General features: G+C 33.6%; 2 protein-coding genes across 2 annotated transcripts; one reads left to right on the top strand and one right to left on the bottom strand.

The window, feature by feature from the left end:
• Positions 1 to 744: 744 nt before the first annotated feature.
• On the bottom strand, positions 745 to 18,642 carry LOC132744383 (HAUS augmin-like complex subunit 6). The gene is made up of 16 exons (XM_060733100.1): positions 18,516 to 18,642; positions 17,276 to 17,468; positions 16,691 to 16,786; positions 16,006 to 16,087; positions 15,395 to 15,524; positions 14,501 to 14,672; positions 13,711 to 13,818; positions 12,379 to 12,466; positions 11,991 to 12,164; positions 11,379 to 11,481; positions 10,049 to 10,139; positions 9,198 to 9,309; positions 4,741 to 4,846; positions 4,339 to 4,444; positions 2,024 to 2,115; positions 745 to 1,193 (listed from the first exon to the last, which is right to left on the bottom strand). Exons 2-16 carry the CDS (start codon positions 17,419 to 17,421, stop codon positions 745 to 747), a joined length of 2,055 nt encoding a protein of 684 aa, XP_060589083.1. The 5' UTR covers positions 17,422 to 17,468; positions 18,516 to 18,642.
• LOC132744384 (uncharacterized) lies at positions 18,588 to 22,487 on the top strand. The gene is made up of 3 exons (XM_060733101.1): positions 18,588 to 18,691; positions 19,074 to 19,717; positions 21,282 to 22,487. The coding sequence occupies exons 2-3, from the start codon at positions 19,118 to 19,120 to the stop codon at positions 22,239 to 22,241; spliced, it is 1,560 nt and encodes a 519-aa protein (XP_060589084.1). The 5' UTR covers positions 18,588 to 18,691; positions 19,074 to 19,117; the 3' UTR covers positions 22,242 to 22,487.
• Positions 22,488 to 24,011: the final 1,524 nt, after the last annotated feature.

The raw sequence follows: 24,011 nt of genomic DNA, 5'->3' as shown, positions 1-24,011 counted from the left end.
AAAAAACTGATATAATGATTTGAAGCTGGACAAAAACATTAACTGTTGTATGTGGTATGAGGGATTATTGACGATCATCTCTAAATCAAGAGAAACCATCTTGTGACTTCTTATACCTCTCTCATCCATACAACTATCATCACACTTCTTTAAATTCTCACTTTTGATACTTCTCTCACACTGCCCTTGCCTACAGAGGTATCCTCCACATCAGTTTCTGTTCAACGTTCTGCCTTGACGTCGTTCCATTGTCAGTTTACTCCTTTAGATCTATAATTCCCTACATCGATTACCAGACATCCAGCCCTTTATTTAAATTCTTCTGCATTATTTTCAATTATGTTAGTATAAAGTATTTTTGGAAACTGGAATCTTCTTCATGTCGGCACGTTTCCCTATGTTAAGCTTAAAAAAAAAAAAAAAAAATTCCGTTTAAAATTACAATTTATTTCATTTGTTGTTGGTTTGAAGTCCAATGTTGCAGTCATATACTGTGTAAGACCCCCGGCCCCTTCATTCACTTAAAAGCCTAGCCATCAATCATAAATTTACCTACAATAAAGAATACAGCCGACCTTTGTTTCTCTACATTTGGAAATTTCCCTAAGATAAGTTATTTAAGATGAAAGATGGAAACGTTATTAATTGCTAGTGGTGAAACTTGTCAAGAAAAAAAACCCTAACCCCCTTTTTGTAAATATTTTAAAAATCAGCTGACATGTACCAGATAGTTATAAGATTATTTTAGAAACATCTGATTATACCTGAATTAAATGGAGACAAAATTTTCCCTTCACCCATGATTTCTTCCACAAGAAGATCAGATGGTGTTTTTCTGCCTGTTTCACTCGGAAGCTGATGCACATTGTCATTTGTAAAGTTACCGCCTCTACTAGCAGAAGACACCGATTTCAATGACCTGTTTGAAGCAGACGACTTATTTGACCTGTCTGTAAGTGTACGGCATGATGATGCATTCGATCTATCTGAGCGTGCAGACAATGGCCGTGATGAAGAGGAACCAGTCTGTACTTCCTGTCCGTCTGCTTCCAGTCGCAGACTGTCTCCAAGCTGTAAATTTTCCATCATTGTTCTTGGACTGGTCACTTTAGTGAAAGACTGTTCCCTACTTGTGTTCTGTTTTTCAGAACTTCTGCTTGATTTGGGCGTAGATTTGACTGAAGCTTTACTGCCTGCAATATAAATCATTAAACATTACTAACCACCTAATTTATGTTTGTTTGATTGAGTTTTAAGTCACATCAAGACAGTATTGGTCATATTGCTATGTTCCAGCTTTACTGGTGGAGGAAAACCTTTGTTGCCCTTCCGTGCATTATTTCAGGCACAAACGGGCACCTGAGTAGAACCACGGACATTCCTTAAGCTAGCAGGATTACTTCCTCACATGGAAGAATACAAGGACCCTTTGGGGATTCGAACCCACAGCTTTGCGGGGCAAGTGGTTTGAAGTCAATTACCTTAACCACTCAGCTACGGACACCCGTCTAATTTATGTGAACTGGCATAACATTTTTCAGAATGTAACAACTGGCTGACAATTTTTAAACACATTTACTTCTGACCTGTATTTTTTCTAAAATACCTGTATATTTGAACTTTAAATATAAATTAAAATTACTGTATGACAACTTAGTACTCATACACAATTTACCATTCAAGGGTCTATAACTCCATCAAAATTCATGCAATGTGGTATCTGAACTTCTTCTTAATCAGATATATTATTCAAACAAAAATTATAAACAACAATAGAAATCATCAGGAAATATATGTTGAACATGAAATTTTGTTATCCAAAAGATCAGTTCTCATATTCGACAAATAGTTTTTGAAATACACATTTGACTCAGTATCAAGCAGATCCCTCTTATGTACAATAGATTAAGACTGGACAGGAAGTTGCTAACAGACAAACAGACAGAGCAGTCGCAAAAATAATGTCCTTGCAGACAAATAAAAATATGGAAAATCATTTTTGTATGATGCATTAATAACTTACTAGCAGTACTTCTTGCAGAAGTGGGTCTTGATGACTGGCGTGAACTGGTTTGTGACCTTGATGGTCTGGGAATAGATGACATATCCTCTGGCCTTAAACAAATAACAAAAATATATAAAATAAATAACTATAACAGACTGTTTAAGACAACAGGACAACTGGTAATTTTGATCTGCAATCATTCATACATAAATTTTTTCCATCTGTTAACTAAGGCATAAGAAAATACAGATTTTACCATCAAGGATAACAAAGAATAGCTCTATAATCACAAGGCTTCAAATGATTTATTTCTCTTATGAATTTTGAAGTACTGGCAATTGTTTTGGAATTCTTTTTACTATCATTATTTACTCCTGATCAATGTTCCTAGATACTTTTACTGCTAATTTATTGTGAAATTATAGAACTACAGTCTACGCCACTTATAACGAGATCAGTTTTAACGAGGTACGGCTTACAACGTACATTCTACTGTGTCCAGGCCTTTTTCCTTCTATTTTCCTTTCATTTTTTATCGTTTATAACGAGATCGGTTTTAGCGAGATATCGGTTACAACGTACATAATTTCGCCGTCCCATGTGTATTTTTCAGAATTTTAACGAGGTCACTTCATTTGCACATCGTCTGCATTAGTTTGTCACCTTGAGAAAAACAATGATGACCAAAAATCATATAAATGTCAATTAAGGAAGAAATTATTGACGCGTGACGAGATAATAGGTCGAGCAATTAGCGATTTGTGTCAGCGCTACGGGATAAATTGTCCTTAAGGTGACGAAAATGTCATAACAAAACAATTTCATTGAGTGATAAGCACAAAGGAAGCGGCTAATTTCTTGCGGTGTTATTCGGTGTTTGTGAGAAATGCACAGCGTGACTTTTGAAAACGAATTTTAAAATGTACATATTAATGAAAAAACACACGGGTTAGATGTAAGTTGTGTTTTCATGTTTTGTTTAAATTCTATGATAGCTAGATATATTTATATACATGTATATTTAAATCAAACAAAAACTTCTGATTGCAAAGAGTTACCTCCCATTATGTATTCTTCAAAAAGGATGCACGCGAAAGCGAAAGTAGAAATAAATGACGATTTCTCAATTTGTTCTGTCCCGGTTATTACGAGGAATCACCCAAAGTCCTGACGATCTCGTTGTATCCGGAGTGCACTGTATTTGTTTATCTTGCTCACCTATTTATAAATCTTGTTACCTTTTTTATATATTCTGGTGATCTATTTTTAAACCTTGTTTCTATCAATATATTCTGATAATCTATATATATAGATCTTGTCACTATTTATATATCCTGTATAATACAGATGTTATTCAACAAGAGCTGTCGGTAGGACAGCAACGCTCGACTATTCTTAGTGCTTGATAGTAAAAAAAAATGCTTGATACAGTTACCTCCTCCTGTTTACAGGTTGGGGTCATGATGGTGAACAAGTGTGCAAAGTTTCAAAGCCATATGTCAATGGACTTTGAAAATATTTGAACTATTACAAAAACTTTAACGTAAATTCTAAGTCAAAAAAGGGGCATGATTTTGTCAAAATGCTTGATAGAGTTACCTCCTCCTGTCTACAGGTTGGGGTCATGATGATGAACAAGTGTGCAAAGTTTCAAAGCCATATGTCAATGGACTTTGAAAATATTTGAACTATTACAAAAACTTTAACGTAAATTCTAAGTCAAAAAAGGGGCATGATTTTGTCAAAATGCTTGATAGAGTTACCTCCTCCTGTCTACAGGTTGGGGTCATAATGATGAACAAGTGTGCAAAGTTTCAAAGCCATTATAATAATGTCAATGGACTTTGAAAATATTTGAACTATTACAAAAACTTTAACGTAAATTCTAAGTCGAAAAAGGGGCATGATTTTGTCAAAATGCTTGATAGAGTTACCTCCTCCTGTCTACAGGTTGGGGTCATGATGATGAACAAGTGTGCAAAGTTTCAAAGCCATATGTCAATGGACTTTGAAAATATTTGAACTATTACAAAAACTTTAACGTAAATTCTAAGTCGAAAAAGGGGCATGATTTTGTCAAAATGCTTGATAGAGTTACCTCCTCCTGTCTACAGGTTGGGGTCATGATGGTGAACAAGTGTGCAAAGTTTCAAAGCCATATGTCAATGGACTTTGAAAATATTTGAACTATTACAAAAACTTTAACATAAGTGGTTACGCCCACGCAGACGCCGACACTGACGCCGACGCTCGGGTGACTACAATAGCTCTTCTTATTCTTATCGAATAGTCGAGCTAAAAAGCATAATTATAATGTTTGATGCTGGATATACCTTTGTTTAAGTAAATCTGGTTGTTTGAAGAGTTGGTCAGGTCCTCGTCTCACAGAATCCCTCATCTGTTCTGTAATCTGATTGGCTGCCTCAGGTGTATTAGTTACTATAGATACAAAATATACCCTCTGATTCACTCTGTTGCTAACATTTCGGCTTTAAGGAGAACATAATAAAATCTGTTCTTGCCGTAAGCCTTTCCTATACATTTGACCTTTTTTTAAATTTCTAATCAATATCCGATTATTTCAGCACATCTTATCTCTTTTTGCAGATCTCACCTTTTCTTTCACATAAAAAATAAAGATTCTTTAACATCACAAAAGAATTTTCTAATTACATGTTTTTGGCTAGATATTACAACATTTCTGTGACTAACAATGTGGTAAATAATCAACTTACCACTACTTGGTGATTTAGGAACTCCTATACCCCCTGCTGGTGTTGTGCCCCTCCCTGGGGAGAAACTTGGCTGCGGTGAGGGTCCAACCAATCCAAGGCCGAGAGACTGAAAATGTCAGTCATTTTAATTAATTTTCTGACTTAAAAAAGAGTTCACAGCTAAGCAGCTTCCAGACTAAGCATTATAACCAGTTTTTGGAAATGAAATAATCTTTTAGGAACAGTGTTCTCTCCAATCATTTACAGTATACAATGATTTTTTTCAGCATTGTAAGAAGAGTGGCAAGTCGATTTTGGAATGGAAAAATTGCACTCCAATTCTTAGTACTACCATATTAGTGTTACTTTATAATTATTTTAAAAATTCAAGTAATACTATTACTAATTACCTTTATTTCTAGTAAAAATGAATGACAATTTTCTGCTTAAATAAAAAGAATTGCAAAAAATACAGTCTTTAAATTTCAAATATTATTTGCATGTATTTTTTTTTAAAGGGAACTGTTTGCCAAAAGGATGGAAAATAACCATAGAATGTCGCCAAATTTTGGTAAAACAACATATAAATCTTATCCTCGATGGCTTTATACTTTTTGTATGAGTGGTTAAGGTAAGACAACTTAAATCACTTGTCCCTCATCACAGTGAGTTTGAATTCTGTGAGCAAGCTATCCTGTAAGCTTTTTGAAGGTTGGTGGTTCTACTCAGGCACCCATTCTAGCGGTTAACCCTGAAATAATGCATAAAGGGGCACCTGAAGTATTTCTCCATCAGCAAAGCTTGAAAGTTGCCATATGACCTTTCCATTGTCTGTGTGACTTAAATCCAACAAACCAAAACAAATTGTACTGGTGGTATATGCCTAATACTATCACTACCCACAATAGTAAATGATTCATCTGAAACTTTGTAGGGGCCTGAGGTAAGGTTTGGTTTAAACAAATTTATCTAAGCTCGATTGGGAAACAAGTTCTTGCAACTTATATTAATCACTTTTGAGTCCGCTTCCTGGAACCAACCAATACTAGTGTCATACGAAGAATCATGGTCGTGAACTGATTAGGGCTGGAACCAATGATCCCTGGATTGAGAGGCAGACACCTTAACAACTAGGCCACTGCTCCCCTATATAAGGTTTGAACTACTGGGATTAACCAACAACTGGTCTTATTATGTGTATAAATGAGGGACACTGAAATAATACAGCATTGTTTTCCACAAGTGTTTGCATTACTATGCCTGAATGGCTAATTATTTGACAGACTTGGTTTATAAGCTGATCGTAACACATTTTTGGTCATATCTCTGCAGTTCGTCCACCTAACCAGCTTTTCTGGATAACTAACCAGTAATTACCAGTTTCTCTACAAGTGACATAATACTAATCATACATGATTTCTAAATTAGCGGTGAGAGACAAAAGACTATTAGACTCCATGTCTATCTGAGATCCACAGTCACAGAGAAATTTTTTGCTTAACCTGAAGTTTAAACCATTCACCCTTGGCTCACAAATCCGATACTCTCCCTATAAAGCTAAGCTAGTATATGCCCAAATAGCTAGTATCAATTTAACCTTAAAGTGTGGTTTTGTAGATTACCGTAGATAAAAAGAAACACCTAGCACCAATATTGTTCTAGACTATCTAAAACAATACAAACTATCATAATTCTGTCTTAAAAGTATACTGAGTTACTACACTATTGCTTAAACTCTTACATTCGCTATACTTGTATAATGGAGTTTGCCCTAATTTTGAATTAGGAACAGTCTGTTGTCCCAAATTAAATTCTTGGATTCCACCAATATATGTTTACTCAAAGGTAGTTTTAAAACTATTGCAGGACAGCAAGAAACGAGGAACAATTAAGTTTTTGCTTTAACACAACTTTATTAAAAGTAAATCTTTTATGTGCATGAAACAGTTACAAAAATTTTTTTGCATTTCTAAACAATGAACAATTGCAAAAAAATAAGAAATTATGAACACATTTTAAAATAAAGCACAATTTTTGTAGTTAACATTATTTAACAAATATATGAACACATATTTTTTTTTCTGAACACATATTGGTGGAATCCTCAAATCACTTTAAAACTGATGTTTTTTAATGTAACATTTTAAACAGTGTAACTCTATGGTACAAGTATTGCATGGGTAAATGTTAAAAAGATCACAAATCTGAAAACCCTGAATTTAGTATTATTTCAATTGATTTTATACAGAAAAAGGGAGCTTACATATATAAAAAAAAACCAAACCCTGAACTTCAGACAAATGCCTGAAAACTTGTACCCATGATATTGTCAAGTGCAAAAATAAAGTAACTCAAGTTACTAAATGGCACTTATTTTCTGCATTAATGACTTCATATTTGAAAAACCCATTTTAAATTAATAAACCCATTTTAAATTAGTAAGTGCGTAGAAATTTGGATACACAAATACAATTTAGTAATTCCAGCAATATTTTAACTTTACATATTAACAATTAAAGCATTAAAACAAAATTCAAGCAATTTTTTTCTGGGACTTTTGCTATTGAGATATGGTAGTTTTGCTATTGAGATATGACTAAATTTATTCAATAAATATCTTCTTTTTAACAGGATCAAAAATCCTCAAGAATGTAAAAAAGCATCTTGTCAAGCATAAAATTCACCAACAAAAGAATACTGGTGCCAGGAAAATTGTCAATTTGTGCCAATATAAACAATAAAGGGCTATAATTTTGCCAAAAATTATCAAACCAACAGAAAATGCTGGTGAAAATGTGTCAAATAAACCCAGACAAGTCAAAGGAAAATAGTTATTCTTAAGGAAAACAGAATCTTACACGTTTTAACGTCCCTTTGGGACTTCTGTAAAATTTAAAATCAGATTCTACTACAGTTTTAACAGATTTTAGATCACTGTTCACAAACTTTTCACAACTGCTATATGACCTTGAAACTTTTTCCACAACTGATTTATCATTAGAATTAGAGGTTTTAATCATATCAAACTTTTCACTTGTGAGAGCATATGCACTATTAGGACCATCTTGAGACAAAGTTTCGGTACAGAAAGTTATGACATCATCATCGGCACTTTTTGTTTCAACATACTTATAAACTTTCCATTTACATTCCCCTGAAGTGCATGGCGATGAATCTTCAATATTAGAATCTTCCGAGAACGACATATCCTTAAGTGGGGAGAATTTTTTACAAAGTCTTGGACTAAGTGGTGAATTTAGAAGTTGCAGGCTATCATTAAAGTTATCAGTTTCAAGTGCTTCTTGAGTCATGTCCTTTAAGGGGAGACAACTCTGAAGGGAACATATTTGTCTTCCTGACATATTTAAAACGCCACCTTGAGGCACTTCCTCTTCAATATGCATATCTTTTAAAGGTCTGAAAGATTTACATTGTAGAGAAACCTGTTTAGACTTTGGTAAAGGAGCGAAATTTACCGCCTCTGTCAACACATCAGTTTCTTTATTACTACTACAGGCATATACATCTAAAGTGGGCTTTGCAGCAGAATCTAAGAGTTCATCAAACACTGTACCGTGATCTGGTAAACTCGATACTTCTGAATTCTTGAAGGACATGTAACCTGAGCTCATTGACTGACCAGCTAGTGATAAATCTGTGCAAGGACCTTCTACAACACTAGAATGACTCAAGAATTCACCAGTTAAAGAATCCGGATGAAGATTTTCTGACCTGAGCATTTGTTCAAACTCATGCACCTTTTCTATAGTAACCTTTTCATTGTTTAACCTCGAAGACATAGTCGACATACCTGAAGAGAATAGCTTTGAACTACAAAGATCGGAAAAAGCCTCAACATTACAAGATTGTTCACCATTATATTTAGTCTGACCAGGAGTAGAGAAAGATGACACATCAGGACTTCTAGCACTAGAAACCATAGCAACCGCAGTTTGACCACATACACACTGCGGTCCGCATTCTGCGCAAATACTACTATCCCCGTCAACAATGGGATGTTCTTGTAAGACTTTTAATTTATCAACTGCTACCGAGTCACAATTAGCATTAGTTTCAATGTCAAGAGGACTACTAAGGGACCTATTCCAACAACCTGACTTTTCATTAACCTTATTTTGTGATTTTCTAACACGAGTTTTTTCTACTTCAGCTGTGTTACACTGTTTAGTATTCTTATCCTTTTCTTTGACAGCCTTTTGTTTAAACAGTAAATTCTTTCTTTCTTCTGCATTATTACCATTTGCCTTTGAATTACTTTTTTCCTTAATATCAGTTCTATATTTAGATGAAAGATTTTCAGGATTTTTGTTAACATTTCTGCCAAGCTCTGGTATATAGCTAGTCCTATTTTGAGCACTAGTACAGTCTAGCTTACAAGCGGATAATTGCCGAGGAGTTCGATTAGTCTTATTACAGGCATTCATTTTGTCACACTCAACACGGTGGGATGCACTTACTGTAGTTCTGATAGATTCGGGTGACTTGTCCTGGAATAAGGCATGGTCTAACTTGGTGCGTAGTTTCTCTATTGAAGATTTCAACACTGGTATACGTTCTGACATCTGCTGTCTGTGAAATAAAATAAATAATGAGACTGTTTAAAGGAGCTCAACTGTGGTCAAAAAGCCTGAAAACTTTGACATTCTTACATAGATCAAGCAAAATGGAAAAATCTGCAAAGGATTAATAATCAAAGATACTCAGACTTAAATTTTCTTATTAATGTTTTGTGTGTGCCCAATTTGAATGAAAAGCTTTGCAATGCTTTACATTTTTAGGTTACTTTGCTCCATAAAAATGCTCGTTCTGGGAAGGGGTGAGGGACTGATCTGAACATTTCCACGCAAGTAATTGGTTCAGACCTTCATTGAATTATACAAAAATCTTGGAAAATTATTTCCAGTTTTGTCAAGTCAAAATAACCTCATTGTAATCCCTTTAAACAGCAAATTATTTTTTTGTTTTTAGGCATATTATTGTCATAGTTGAGACAGACACAAGGTTCTCTCTTTTCTTTTGCATTATTTTTGGCATACTCCAAAGCCTGTGTAAAATCTGAATCATGTTCTAAATGAATAGGGTTGGTCACATATAAACACCATGGCTTCACTAAAGAAATACCTCTGATATTAACCTGTATATAAACTGGTAGTACAACCAATTTTATTGTAGAGCAAATGATAATAAAACTGATTAAATCCTCAAATTGGTCTGATGAATACAGACAATAGTGTATCTTTTAGATATTCATAATTTAAGGATAAATACCTAAGTATCTTTAAGATAGTCATAATTTGAGGGCACATACCTTAGTGTTTGTGCATTCTGTGCATAGTTTTGTTGTACATGTACTTGTGATGTCAATTTTTGAATTTCCTCTTCAAATTTTGGCACGCCCACTGTAACAAATATTACAATTAATCAGAAAAGTATCCTCCCTTTTTACCACTTACAAACTTGTCTTACTTTTGTTTGTATCATAGTTGAAGACCTTTCTATTGAAAATGTGTAGGTGTTAAATCAGCAGAAAAGGCTTAAGAACTTTCCATTTAACATATTCAATCAGAATCATATCATTTCCAGCATTATTTGTGAATTAAGACCTCAGATACATTCCCACAAATTATTTCCGAAATCAGCATCCGAACTGAGTAGAAACATCAACTTTTTGTATGCTAGCTGAATAGTTACTTCAAATGAAACAATTCAACATCCAGTATCCAAAGTCCATGCCAGTATTTAAACTAGAACTATCACTAAATGTGATTAATACCCCCACAAGACTGCTTCAGAAATGAGGATGTTACTAGCAACAGAATACCTTGTAAAAGAATCGAAATATAGTTATGGTTGTGGGCAATTAAAGATAGTTGTGGTTCTTGTATGTTGCATTTCCTTTCAATGTAGTTGGCCATTGATGAAGTTTTATTGAATTACTCTGTAATAAGTCCAGAAAGACAAAGAAAAGGAACAAAGGGCAATAACTCTATAAATACTGAAGATAGAGTTATAGTTCTTGTGCACTGCACTTCCTCTTATTGTGCTTGACCATTGTATGAAGTTGTTTTGAATTCCAACCAGTACGTTTTAAGTTATGCTCCGGACAAGGAAAAGTATCAAAGGGCAGTAACTCTGTATTTTGTCAAAATGGAGTTATGGCTCTTGTGCACTGCACTTCCTTTTAATGTCCTTGACAACTGTATGAAGTTGTACTGAATTCCAAACAGTAGTTTTCAAGTTATGCTCTGGACAAGGAAAAGTAACAAAGGGCAATAACTCTGTAATTAGTCAAGATGGAGTTATGGTTCTTGTGCACTGCACTTCCTCTCAATGTGCTTGACCATTGTATGAAGTTATATTGAATTTCAACCATTAGTCTTCAAGTTATGCTCCGGACAAGGAAAATGCAACGGACGTCTGGACCGCCCGACCGACCACAGGGTGACTCCTATATACCCCCCCAATTACGTTTTTGGGGGTATAAAAAAAGCCAGTGCACAAGCAAGACCACTTAGCTATGTAGAACCCTATTTTATAGAACTAGCTTCACAAGCTATCTACTTATCAAATATCAAAACATACACAAAAACAACAAACTTCAAGATATTAAGCAGACTAAAACAAACAAACAGGTATACCTTCTTTGATTTTCTCCAAGTACAGGTGTAAACAGAGATTCCAAAGTTGCAGAACACTGACTAGGTTTAACTTCCCTCCTTGGTAGGTGTTATCAACATTTCTCTGTAATTGTAAATATTTCCTATATCACACACTAAGTAAGCAAAGCAAGATTCTTTATATTTTTCAAGCAAAACCTAATGCCTTTGTAATGGGAAAATATAGTGCAGCAAGATTTTAACTTTGGGATACAATAAAATAAACATTAATTCTTAACAGTGTTTAAAAGTGAATTTAACTAGGAATGTTTCTTATGAACACAGATGTCCCCATAATCCACTATTTTGTCAATCTATGGATAGGAATAATGGACAAGGGCAAATCTGTATGCCTCCCTCCTTAGCAGTGGGGGCATAAAAGGGGTGGTTTCATTTAAGGCATATACACATATGCATTACAGTAGGATCTATGCAAATACCATAATTGATGAAGCTGGTTGGGAAAAAAAAAGCATGTTAATTTTTGACAGCCATCAAGATTCAAATAGAAATTTTCAAGATTTAACATGACTAAGCCAAATATATTATTTTTTGAACAGCCAAAAAAAACCATCAAACTTTTATTCCACTTACTCTTCTGATTTCCTCGCCACATTCTCTCAGCAACATATCAGGAACTTTAACACTGATATCAGCTGCATCCAACTTGAACTTGTTGATTGTTCTCTCCACTATAGACTCTACAACTTCACGTTCCGCTGCCTCATTTCGATCAAAATCCTCCAACAGTTTCCACATATCTCTAACCTGTGTAAATATTATTAATAATTCAATTATCACGAGATTATTTTATCAGATTTACAAACATATTTTGTCCCTCATAAAGAAATAAACGAAAATTTATCTTATCTTTGAAAATAAAATATTTTGTTGTATTACATCACTTAAAGATCAATTGCCAAAAAAACACATGCACATGTTTGTATCAACAAAAAAAAATAATTAAAAAGTAAAATCATACCTGTTGGATTCTTTGAGCACGTTTTATTGTTCTTGGGTCAAACTGTGGGTCAAAATGATCACTATGGCTGCTTGGTCTCTTCCCTGGGCTGAACAAATAAACAACAAATTCTTTATTAAGATGATATTCAGTTAAGTTCATAATTTTGGGCAAGGACTTCTAAAAACCTATATGCAAGTCTTGTAAAAAAATTTGTACAGGATTTAAACTCTTAATGAGTTTCATCTTGACTTTGCTGCCTTTTAAAATAGCTAGTATTAGCTTTCACTCCTGATTCGAAGCACTCAAAGCAAGGCCTTTTCCATCTAAAAATGTTGAAAAACAACCGTATACATTGCTTTCAAGTTTATTCATAATAATCAGTTTGGAATTTTTTTTTTTTGAAATTGGAATGGGGTCTTATATTGGTAATTGAAAATGCCCTAAGTGGTGGACTACTGCATTGGACTTGGATTGGAACACTTAAATTCATTTTATTGTGTTTATTTTTAGCATAATTATACGAAAGTTCACAAAAAATCCTGAGACTTGGTTTGTTTTGTAGATGCTTTTCATTAAATCTGAAAAACCTCCCATGTTCAACACTTTGAGGGTCATCTTCACTAAATATTACGTTAAAGCAGCACGCCTCCAGATTCATGTTATTTTTCATGAAAATTTTCAAAATGTATTAAAAAGTAATATATTGTGAGGTGAACACATTAAGTACTTTAAGTATTGCAATCGGCACTTGCAATCCACCAAAAATTACCAAAAAATGGTCAATATATGCAAAAGCAGCCCTTACTGCGTTAGTAACGCAGTAGAAATATGGTGATAAAAAACTGCAGAATCAGTATTAAACCGCACATAACATGTTAAAATTAACTTAGATCTTAAATGTTTTTACCTTTCTTAAAATTTTTGTATACTTTTCTCAATTTTCTTGAAATATTTTGGCTCATCTGGAGGTGTGCAGCTTTAAAGATTATATTAAAATTCCTTTCAGCAGTCTATCATCTTCATACAAGTCTGTTTCAATATTGGTGTTAAACATTTATTTCCTGAGAAGCACTATAATAAAATGATTCACATAAATCCCCTGTTTACTTTGTGCTTATATTAATTTTATTTTTTGATTATGTATATTCCTACTGAATAATGACCCCAGAAAATTAGTGCCAATTTTGTCAAGGGAGCTAAATATTGTAAGAATTGGGAAATAACTTTCTACCAGTATAAGCATATAAAACATGTTAAGGGAGCTAAATATTGTAAAAATTTGGATATAACTTTCTACTGGTATAAATGTGCGGCATATTTCATTAAAGCTTAAGAAAGTTCAGTACTGACCTCCCTCTAGCCAGAGATGCTTCTACAGATTTTTGCTCCTCTTCTCTTACTTTATATTCAAGTTCTCTAATTTCCTTGTTCAATTTCCTGTATTCCTTTACATAGTCACTGTAAGAGCAACATTTAAAACATTATGGTCAATAAAAAATCAACATTTCTTATTTCTCTTTACATGATAATTTTGTTAATATGGATATTCATTACATACCAAAAAGTTTTCTTTTGAAAATACCGTTATAGTCAATGATTAAAGTACTCTTTACAGATCAATTTCTATGTATTTCATACTTAATATACTGCTTTCCTTGTAAGTGTACGTTCTATGTAACATTGCTATAGCGACAAACTACTTTTAATTTATAAATTGCATTTGTACTCCTTTTTTAGTCCTGGAAACAATATGGGAAAATCCCCAGTTTTTAATGCATCCAGTAGTAGTGTTTTGCCAATCCATTCCAAATTGTATTAGTCTTGGCCAGTCATTTTTTTTTAAACAATTTGACAGGTTTTTTTTATAACCTTTTACGGTTAACACATGTAACACTTATTCATCACAAAGGTAGTAAAGACCTAGTGATTAAAGTGTTTTTGCCTCTCAACCTGGGATTCTTGGGTATGAACCATACTGGGGTCCTGACCATGGTTTGTAATATGACATTAGCACTGATTATTTCTAGAAAGCAGACTCGAGAGAGAGATTCAAATAAGTTACAAGCATTCTTCAAAATCAATTTTAGATAAATAATGTTTATATTTATCAAAATTGTAAAAACATTTGCGAAAAACTTACTCAGATGTATCTCTCCATGACTTACTGGCCTTCACGTTGAGTTGAGCTACAGAGAAATAGTTGGTTCTATGTCGGACTGATGAGCAAGTCAGGTCTTTTATTATCACCTCAGCAAGTTGCAGATTCTGCGGTGTTAAAACTGGATACTTCAACCTTTCACTCATTTTTGAACCTTCAATAACAGAAAACAAACAAACTTGTGATGTTAAATTCTTTTGTCTAGGTTCTTGCCTGTTCCAAACTAATTTAATCAGGAGGCATCAAAAGTGTATCGAAGAACTTACTTTAAGACTAAAAGTTTCAGTGAGGCATGTTCACAACCACAATTCATTCATACTAGAGAGTTTAAATTTGAATTCTTTGTCTTTACAAAACATAAGCAAGCAATTTTATTTCAGATATGTTCATCTCACTGTCAAGATAGAATTTTTTTTCACACTTCACATTAAGGACATGAAAATGGGATGTGTCAATCTAGGGACTGACATACTTGACCCATGTTTTTCAAAATAAGAAAATATATTTATGTAACCAAAACTGTAAAAATTGAGAAAAGTCAACAAATTGATCAAAATATTCACTTCTTTAAAAAAAATAAATTAAAAAAATTGAGTTATTTGGGGAATACCCTTAACAATTATTGGAAATTTCAGCACTAATCTAGGAACATCCAAAAGATTTTTTTGTTCCATTGAGGAAAGATCTGTATTCAGCATATATGTTATGCAAACAACCCCTCACACCCCCTTCCCCCACCCCCACAAAAAACAACAATGCAGAAATAGGCAAAAAAGCCAATGAAGCTTTAAAAGTTTCAAAATGACTTTAAAATTGCTGTGGTAACTTAAAGCCAAACCAAATAAACACATTTTAAATTTCAAGCCACATATTTACCTAATTCTGTTTCCAACACTTTCTGTAGAACATATCCAGAGAAGTGGAATAAAAGTTGGTAAAATTTTTCTCCCCCAGGCGACATGAATAGAGATGCATTAATACGTGGTAAATGACTATCTGGTTCCTCCTGTAAAATATACAAAGTTTTATGAACGTGTTCTATGACAAAATAACTTTCTATGTCAATAAAATATAAAAATCTTTTAATTTTCAATCACTGATTTAATACCATTACAGGTGGGAATATCCAGCCCGAGGGTAACTATTTAAGGCAGTGATGACTCTCCCAGTTAAAAGCTAACATCCCACTATACATAAAAGAACACTGTTCACTCAAACTCGGACGGCCCATGCAACAATTTTTCTTTAAAATACATGTAGCTAATTCTATTAATTCTTTTTAAACTTTCTATGATTCAGAAATCCCTTAAACTTTTAATGTACTGTTCCAAATTCAAAGGTGGTCATGTCCATTACATTATAACATTTAGTACAATATAGTAGGTTAAGGGTTAAATTTTCTTATGTATATTACAAGTAGCTAAAATTCTAACTAAGAAATCAATACATAATTCTATTTCAATGAAGTAAGATAACATAAAATATACCTGGGAAATGTTTGTTAGCCAATTGGAACAAGTTTTTCTAAATCCTTGCTCTCTCTTCTTGTCTAAAATAGGCCAACAATCTCTGTAATGTCAAAATAATATGTTAATAGCACAAAAGTGCCACTCAATCTGTTGGCTTACACTGGTAAATACATTTAATGGTGTCTTTCCCTTCCCACCCGCCCCATGAAATTTCATAAAAATCATGCCATTTCACACTAGAATTCAACTTACATCACCTGTTTACCACCTTCCCTTTTAACAAAAAATCTGTGACTGGCAGCGTGGCCGAGTGGTTGATGGACCAGACTAGTAACCTGAGGATTACTGGTAGCATGTGTTTGAACCCAGTCAGGGGCAAGTTGTTTCTTTGAGCAAGAAACTATACATTCATTGCTTAATACTGGTTGGTTCCAGACATGGATTTAAAAGTGTTTCAATACCCATATAGCTTTCAACAAAATTGAACTAAATTAAATTTGTTAAAACCAAAAATACTGTGCCCCTTCCCTCTATCTGTGAAAAAAACCCTAGTTTTTTCACAGGGTTTGCTTTTAGTTATGTACGAAAATGCAAATTTGTATATGGCTGGAAAATGTTTCATAAAATCTGCATAATCCCTCATACAAAAGTACGATAAACAGCCATATTTCTTGACAAAAAATTCTACAGTTCCAAATCTTACCTAAAATTTTCTTTACACAATGTTGGATTCAGTCTTTGAAACAGAAAATGGAGGACAATCTCTGCTCCTCGTTTATTTGGCAAATCAAACATGGTCCTGAAATATTATATTTACCATTAAGCAATTAGATAAAATACTTCAGTCTATTTCATGAAAACAAGTTTGACAATAGTGTTTAACAGGTACAGATATCATAAGTATGAGTCTGAAGTTGAAAAAGATATATGTCGTTTAAAAAATCACAAACTTTAAAACACAAGAAAAATAATTCTTTTTTACAATCGTGGTGGCCGCATAGCCTTGTGGATAATGTGTCACACTAGTCATCTAAAAATTGCTGGCCACGTGGGTTCAAACCCTGTCTGACAGGGGCAAGTGGTTGTTTCCTAGTGCAAGAAACTTTAAACTCATTGCTTAGTACTGGTTGATTCTTGAAATGGATTCGAAAGTGTTTCAATAATCTTATAGCCTCTAAACACAATCAAACTAAAATAAATTTGTATAAACAAAACTAATTGTGAATTAAGAAACTGTCTAAGATTTTGTATGATTCAAGCTGACATTTTGTTTTACAAGTTTCCTTACCTGTTGAAAGGTATATGGTTAGTAGCCTCCATAGCTGGTGCATCAAAACCAAGCAACTGCAGATTATTGAAGAACAGCTGCTTCATATCCAGGGTGCCGTTGTCAATGTCCATGCTTATACTTGTGTTTTGTGACTGTATTCTCATAACAATTCCAGTTTGATATTAGCCAAAGTTCATACTATAACGTAAACCTGTTGTATAAATAAATTAATATATTTTTCACTTTTTTTAACAAAATATAAATCTAGACAAAACCTTAATGTTAACAATTTCCTTAAACTTAAAGGTGTATTCAGCCTCAGAAATGCAATCATTTTTATTTTTAAAAGCTTTTTCTTTGTATCATCCTTTTATAGTTTCTAAAAAGTTAGTCAATGACCATTTACCATTATAAGGTTTTGCTTACATTTTGCTACCTTTATCACAAGAAGTGGCCCTTAGTCTTACTGCTAGCCAAAAGTTCTAGCCATATGCGAGTCATGTATGACTAGCCTATAGGCTCTGTTAACAGTTAAGGATAGCTGTAATGTATTTTTAAATTAAATATTTATTATAAATCTATATAAAATAGATAATTTTATTATTTCACATTCAACTTATTTTCTTCAGGTGATACATTACTCTTGTGTTTTTCTAAACCTTAAAACAACATTATAAAACACATATTTGCCCTTTCTTTCTACAGTAAGAAAAAGCATTGCTTAGAGCTGTTATTAAAACATGGCTCCACTATACTCAGACTTGCTAGTCAAACAAAATAAAATTCAAAATTTTACAGAACTTTGGATCCTTACTTAGTTGTCAGATTGGTCGATATAGGAAACGTTAAGTACATCAATAATTCAGAGTCTATCCATCTTCCACTAATGTCAAACCCCTTGCGGGGACGTAGAGATGACTGCGCATCAAAATCGCAAGAAAGTTAAAGAGTTGTTTCAAAAAAGGATAAAAGAATATTAAAAACAGTGACGAGTCCATGCTAATTCAGTAATTGTTAGACGCAGAACAAAATATGCCAAGATTACATATGTCATGTCAATGACACACAAGGGAAGTGTAAGAAAGTCATTTCAGATGAATTAATATCACAAAATATAAACATTATCCGCTAAAACCTACATATCCGAAAATATGGACAAATAGTACTGTATTCAATACTTTTACGAACAAAGAAAAAAATAACATGATTAAAACTAGTTCTGTGAAAAGATTTTGATGCAAACAACAATTATACTTACGGCTGAATAACTGACTGTGTTTAGTGCGGATATTGCACATATTTATTAGAATTTTGCATTTTGAATTTGTTCTGACAAGTTGAATAACGCCGCCAACGGTGCAGGGTAAAGACTGTCTCGTGCAAATCGTTCACGGAAGTAGATCGTCACTAATGACACAAATTTTAGACAAACAGGTATTTTATCCTTAATTCTGCAAAAACTTAATAAATTGAACCTGTCATACTGAGTGATAATGAAAATAAAAGTTGTCATGATAACTAAAATGTAGATGTTGCATGTCTTTTCTCTTATGAATAACCTTTATAAGAAAATTAAAAAATTCACATGAAATTGTTCAGCTGAGAAGCCTCAAAAGGCTTAATCTGATAATTGCCCCAGAGAGAGAAGAGGGAAAATTCTATGAAGATTTGAAAATCATGAAAATGTTTGAAATGTTCATTTTTCCTTATTTATTAAAAAAGAAATATTCTGTTTTTATGTGAAAAAAAACTGCTAATTAAATAATGACAAATTAACATGTATATTGATTCAATTATAATTCTCTTTTCATTTTAGAATTTGAATAAACTCACAAGATGGACAATTTAACATAAGGCAATATGGCAGAACGCACATATGGCGGGGCTAGGAAAATATCCATAAATAGTCGTCCAAGATCTGGGTCAAAATCACAGCGGCCAGCAAGACGTAGACATACCCCTACAAGCAATGCAGTTATCTTTCCAGACCAGCCTAAACATCGTTCAACAACAAACTTTTCTTTGTTCTCAAATAATCTTGTTGCTAAAAAACCACCTACAACTCAAGCTGCGAAACTAGCACAGGTTTCCGCACGGAATCAACAGCTTGTTAGTCATGCACCAAGAGCCAGAGCTCAGGCCCGGGCCATTAGATCACCAACTCCTGTAGAAGAACCCACGTCACTGGTAACTGATAGCTCCCATCCAGTACGTTCTTTGGGACGTTCCAGACCAGCTAAGACCGATGTTCTGGTGGTTACAGAAGGACCGGTTGTAACAGATCTGAGTCAATATGACACAGACAATACTTGCCCAAGATCGCAATGTCACTCATCTACGAGTTTTTATAGTGAGACAGGAAGTAAAAATGATGTGTTCCAATTCCAATATCTTCCAGATGACTGTAAGCTGAAAGTGTTTTCATTTCTGTCCATTCATGACAAGGGAAGATGTGCTCAGGTTTGTGTGGCAGGTTTTAGATTTGTGTTTTTTTTCTTTCTTTGTGATCATGTGTGGTTAATGGACTCATTCCAAATGGCTAAAATACCTTTTTTTCTCCCAAAATGTTGACTGTTCTTAAAAGGATGAAAAGAGAGACTGGATTATGATTTATTTGAGCCACGTACACGACAAAACAAAGGCTGGTCTGGATCCATGCTGGTCGCAAACCCATTATGTTGGTTTTGTCGTGACGCGGCTCATTTTAGTTTTTATGCTAGTGTGTATTTTAAAGTTAATTATAGTAATTCCATGATTAAATTTCATGTTCACATTACTTATGTCACAGGGTGAGAAAAATATGCAGTCTGACCAGGACTCGAACCAAGGACCTAAGAATACCGTACCACAGCTCTACCTACTGAGCTATCCGGCTGCTTACACATCCTTTTCAGTGGCGTAGCTACTATTAGGCCATGTAGGCACGGGCCTACAAGTTGGTCAAGATATTGACATTTTCAAAAGTCCCAAAAATACAATAAAAGCAGGCTAGGTGGGGTTGGTTGTGGGTTCAAGCCGTATAGTCGTGTGCATGATTTACCATCCTCAGTAAAGTTTGCATCTAATCAAATTCATAGTTTTAAAGTATTGTTTTGATAATTTTCCTTAAACATACTTTGGAACGCGCATTTTGCTCTTTTTAATCTGAACTTGTTTTTGGTCTCTGGGAGCTAAGCCCCAAGACCCCCTTTTAAGTGCCTACAAGTTGAAGAAAGCTGGTTAGCCCCTGCTTTCCCCTAAATAGTGAACATTCTGAACCATGACACTTGCTATAAGAAGTTATAAAGCTTCTTTGTATATTGGTGTCATTTCTGTAAATTTAATTTGAAAAAAACTGGTGGATGTATTTTTATATGAATATGATAGTTAACTGGACATATGATAGTTAATTGACCATATGATAGTTAACCAGTCATATGATAGTTAACCAGTCATATGATAGTTAACCAGTCATATGATAGTTAACCAGTCACATGCTAGTTAACTAGTTATATGATGGTTAACCAGTCATCAGTCATATGATAGTTAACTGGCCATAATTTATGATAATTAACTTGTCATACGATAAAGATCCAGTCACATGATAATCATTCATATGATAGTTAAACTGTCATATGATAGTAAACCAGTCTTAATATGATTATTTGACTATTTAGCTTTTCATTACATAAACAGTTCTTATAGATATAATATAAATGAAAGGCTTTATATTTTTCCTTTGACATGATAGCTTTTGAAATTTTTCCCTTATTTTAAACAAAAGTGTTTTCATCATTGTAGAATATTTCAATAAAAATGTATAAGATATTGGTATACATTGATGTTTGTAACTGCATGTCAGTGCATAATTTGAATTCTACCATCAAAAAAGTATTTAAAGTCGGGCTTTTATTAGTGGTGCTTTTATTTTGACTCGGATAGTATCTCAACATATCAATCTAATACTTTCTTCTCCAAATGGTTTTAGTTCTTTTAAGTGTTTGTACTAAGTTTGTTGTTAAACTTTAACTGACCAATATTTCAGGTTTGCCTATACTGGAATTCATTGATGAAGACATCAAATGTTTGGTCGCATGTTGCGTTCAGTGACTTCCCATTCTGGTGTATAACGACAGATGAGCATAACTGTATCGGTAATTGCTATATACGATACAGAGTGCGTGTAAAACAGTTTTTATCCTACCTCAAGGACCTGCGACCAAAGTTACACAGTCTTGAATTCAAATTCGATATAGGTGAAAAAGCAGACGGATTTCTTCAACCGCTAGAAAATCTGATCGACAAAGCGAACACAAAAGAATTGAAGTATGCAAGCATGAATTGGAAAGAAACTCCAATGCGTCCATTTTGGACTGACTCTGCACGAGAAACTAGGTGCGATGAGGTCATGCAAAAGCATCGCCTTCGTCAAAGGCATTTTGTCTCGTTTTTTGATATGTTCACATTGCAGTGTCCTAAAGTCGAAACCTTAGTTGTTCCATTTGATTGGTCGGACAAAAGTGTTGATTGTTTACTGCGACTCCAAGGTCTACGTAGTCTTGTATTAGAGAAATACTTTGTCTTTCAAAAACTTTGCCAAGATCTCATTGACAGGTTGCTCATTGGATTACCATGCCTTCAGCAGCTTATGTTGGAAGTTTGGACACCTAGTGGGCATGGTCTCGTCTTTTTTGGGCTTGTGTCAAAATCGATTGAGTACTTAGATATCTCCCAAAGTCGTGGATTTTATCTGAATACTGTACACTTACCGAAACTGAAAACATTTCGAGTGGCGAGACATCCTTGGAATGGCCCTCTAGTGTTAGCAGATAGAGTAAATGTGCCTTGTATATATGATGTGTTAGCGGAAGGTAGTCCCAAGTTAGAGAAGATAAATGAACATTATCTCAAGCCCACGTGGAGGGATGGAATTTATCAGACTTTAGAGGAAGTGCTCAAAAGTGTATGTTCTTGTAAGAGACATAAATCAGGCTGGGCAATGTAGGCATTATTATATTTGGGGGGAAAATTGTTGCCAAAACATTTTTTCAGTATTATGGATTTATAAGAGACAGTTTGCTTCATTATTAAGATTTAGGTAGTTTAAGTTAAGACTTTGAAGTGCTGTATATTTTTTAGGGATACATTGAAATGTAGGTGGGGGTTTGTTCTTGACCTGTAGATGACCTCTAATGATTTTGAGGTCAGTAGGTCAAAGGTCAAATAATTTATCTGTAATCCTGATATTTTGTTTGGGTAACAAGGTGTTTCATCAACATCTGTATAAGATAGTCTTTGAAAAACAAGGAAAATTGTACTGTTTTGTATTTGGACATGTTTTATTATATAAGATAATCCTTGAAAAGGAAAACAACTACAGTTCAACCTTTGTAGAGCAAAACCCTTTGGGTGTCAAAACATTTTGGTTGTTTTTGCAGGGTTTTTATGTTTATCTGAGGTAACAGATGTGCCAAAGAAAACAACACATTTGTCTAAAGGATAAGTGGGATATTTTAATCTACTGGCTGAAATAAGAACTTTTTCAGTTGATGATATGGATTGCAAATTTGTTAATATGTAAACCCTGTGGTGAGAGATGTTTCTGTATAATGTTTAAATATATCATTGTGAAGTCTTACTTTTGAAAAAATGATACTGTTGTTGTAATGAGGTGGTTGTTCTACAGAGGGTCACTATGTAGAGATTGTACTGTACACTGACTTGTACTGTTTTAGCGTAAGTCATTGTAATAAAGTAAGTGTTGTTATTGTTTTTTTTGTGTTTTAAGACTACATGTAATTGTTATTATTTTGTATATTAAAGCTGCATGCCTCGAGATAAACCAGAATATGTCTAGGAAATTAATCTTGAGAAAAATGTACTAAGATTTTAAGAAAAGTAAAATATTCACAATTCAAAAAATAATATATAGTATTACATTTTATTTGCAATTAATAACTGATTTTTCTGTATTTATCACCATATTTCTGCTGCGTTACTAATGCAGTAAGGCCCTTTTTTAAATAATTTTCATAGATCTTAAGTGCTGTTTGTAATGTAAAATTTACTTTCTTTGTTCATTTTCTGATATTTTACTTTTAAATACATTTTCAAAATTTTCACCAAAATTAACATGAATCTGGAGGCATGTGGCTTTAATGATTAAATGCTTATTAGACAAGTGCAATTTTTATGAATCTTTGCCTTTTTAACATATTTTTGTTATGTTTATTTTACATTTTTGAAGGAAGTTAAAAACAAATTTTTAAGGATTTATATTTTATATGTTCTTTATTTTTTTATTGTTCAATTTTTACTTTAATATCAATTATTAATCATTGATTTAACAAAAAAATCCCAGAGACACATGGGCTGAGGATTAAACCTCTGATCACCATCCTGAGCAACTACATGACTGTACACGTCATTGAAAAAACAACAAATTTTCACAAACTGAAATACGATTCTTTACCAGATTAGTTTGAATAAGTTTTGAATAGTTGGTTGAATCATACTAAAGTAGCTACAATGGATGAATGCCATTCAAAATTTTCAGCTCTTTAGGGTTGATCATTTAATGCCACATACAATAGCAATAGAATATTTCATACTGATCACTTATAATGTATATTTTTGTTTGTTTATAAGTAGAGACACTCTTGGTAAAACATTGTACTTTTTGTGACTGTATTTTTTTTTTTATAATTTCTACAGTATATGGAAGGGTTGACTTCGAAACTGTTGTATGTCCTTCTTCATTTCACATAAGTTACTG

Source organism: Ruditapes philippinarum, unplaced genomic scaffold, assembly GCF_026571515.1.
Source record: "Ruditapes philippinarum isolate M1 unplaced genomic scaffold, ASM2657151v2 ctg390_1_1_1_1, whole genome shotgun sequence".
In the NCBI taxonomy this organism is placed as follows: Eukaryota; Metazoa; Mollusca; class Bivalvia; order Venerida; family Veneridae; genus Ruditapes; species Ruditapes philippinarum.
This window is presented reverse-complemented; position numbering and strand designations above follow the sequence as displayed.

Coding starts and splice junctions, on each gene's coding strand:
- LOC132744383 (XM_060733100.1), bottom strand. CDS start 17,421: ATGAGAATACAGTCACAAAACACAAGTATAAGCATGGACATTGACAAC. Junction 13,819..14,500: donor TCATGGAGAGATACATCTGA/GTAAGTTTTTCG, acceptor TTGCTCTTACAG/TGACTATGTAAAGGAATACA. Junction 4,445..4,740: donor TCCTAAATCACCAAGTAGTG/GTAAGTTGATTA, acceptor TTGTATCTATAG/TAACTAATACACCTGAGGCA.
- LOC132744384 (XM_060733101.1), top strand. CDS start 19,118: ATGGCAGAACGCACATATGGCGGGGCTAGGAAAATATCCATAAATAGT. Junction 19,718..21,281: donor ACAAGGGAAGATGTGCTCAG/GTTTGTGTGGCA, acceptor CCAATATTTCAG/GTTTGCCTATACTGGAATTC.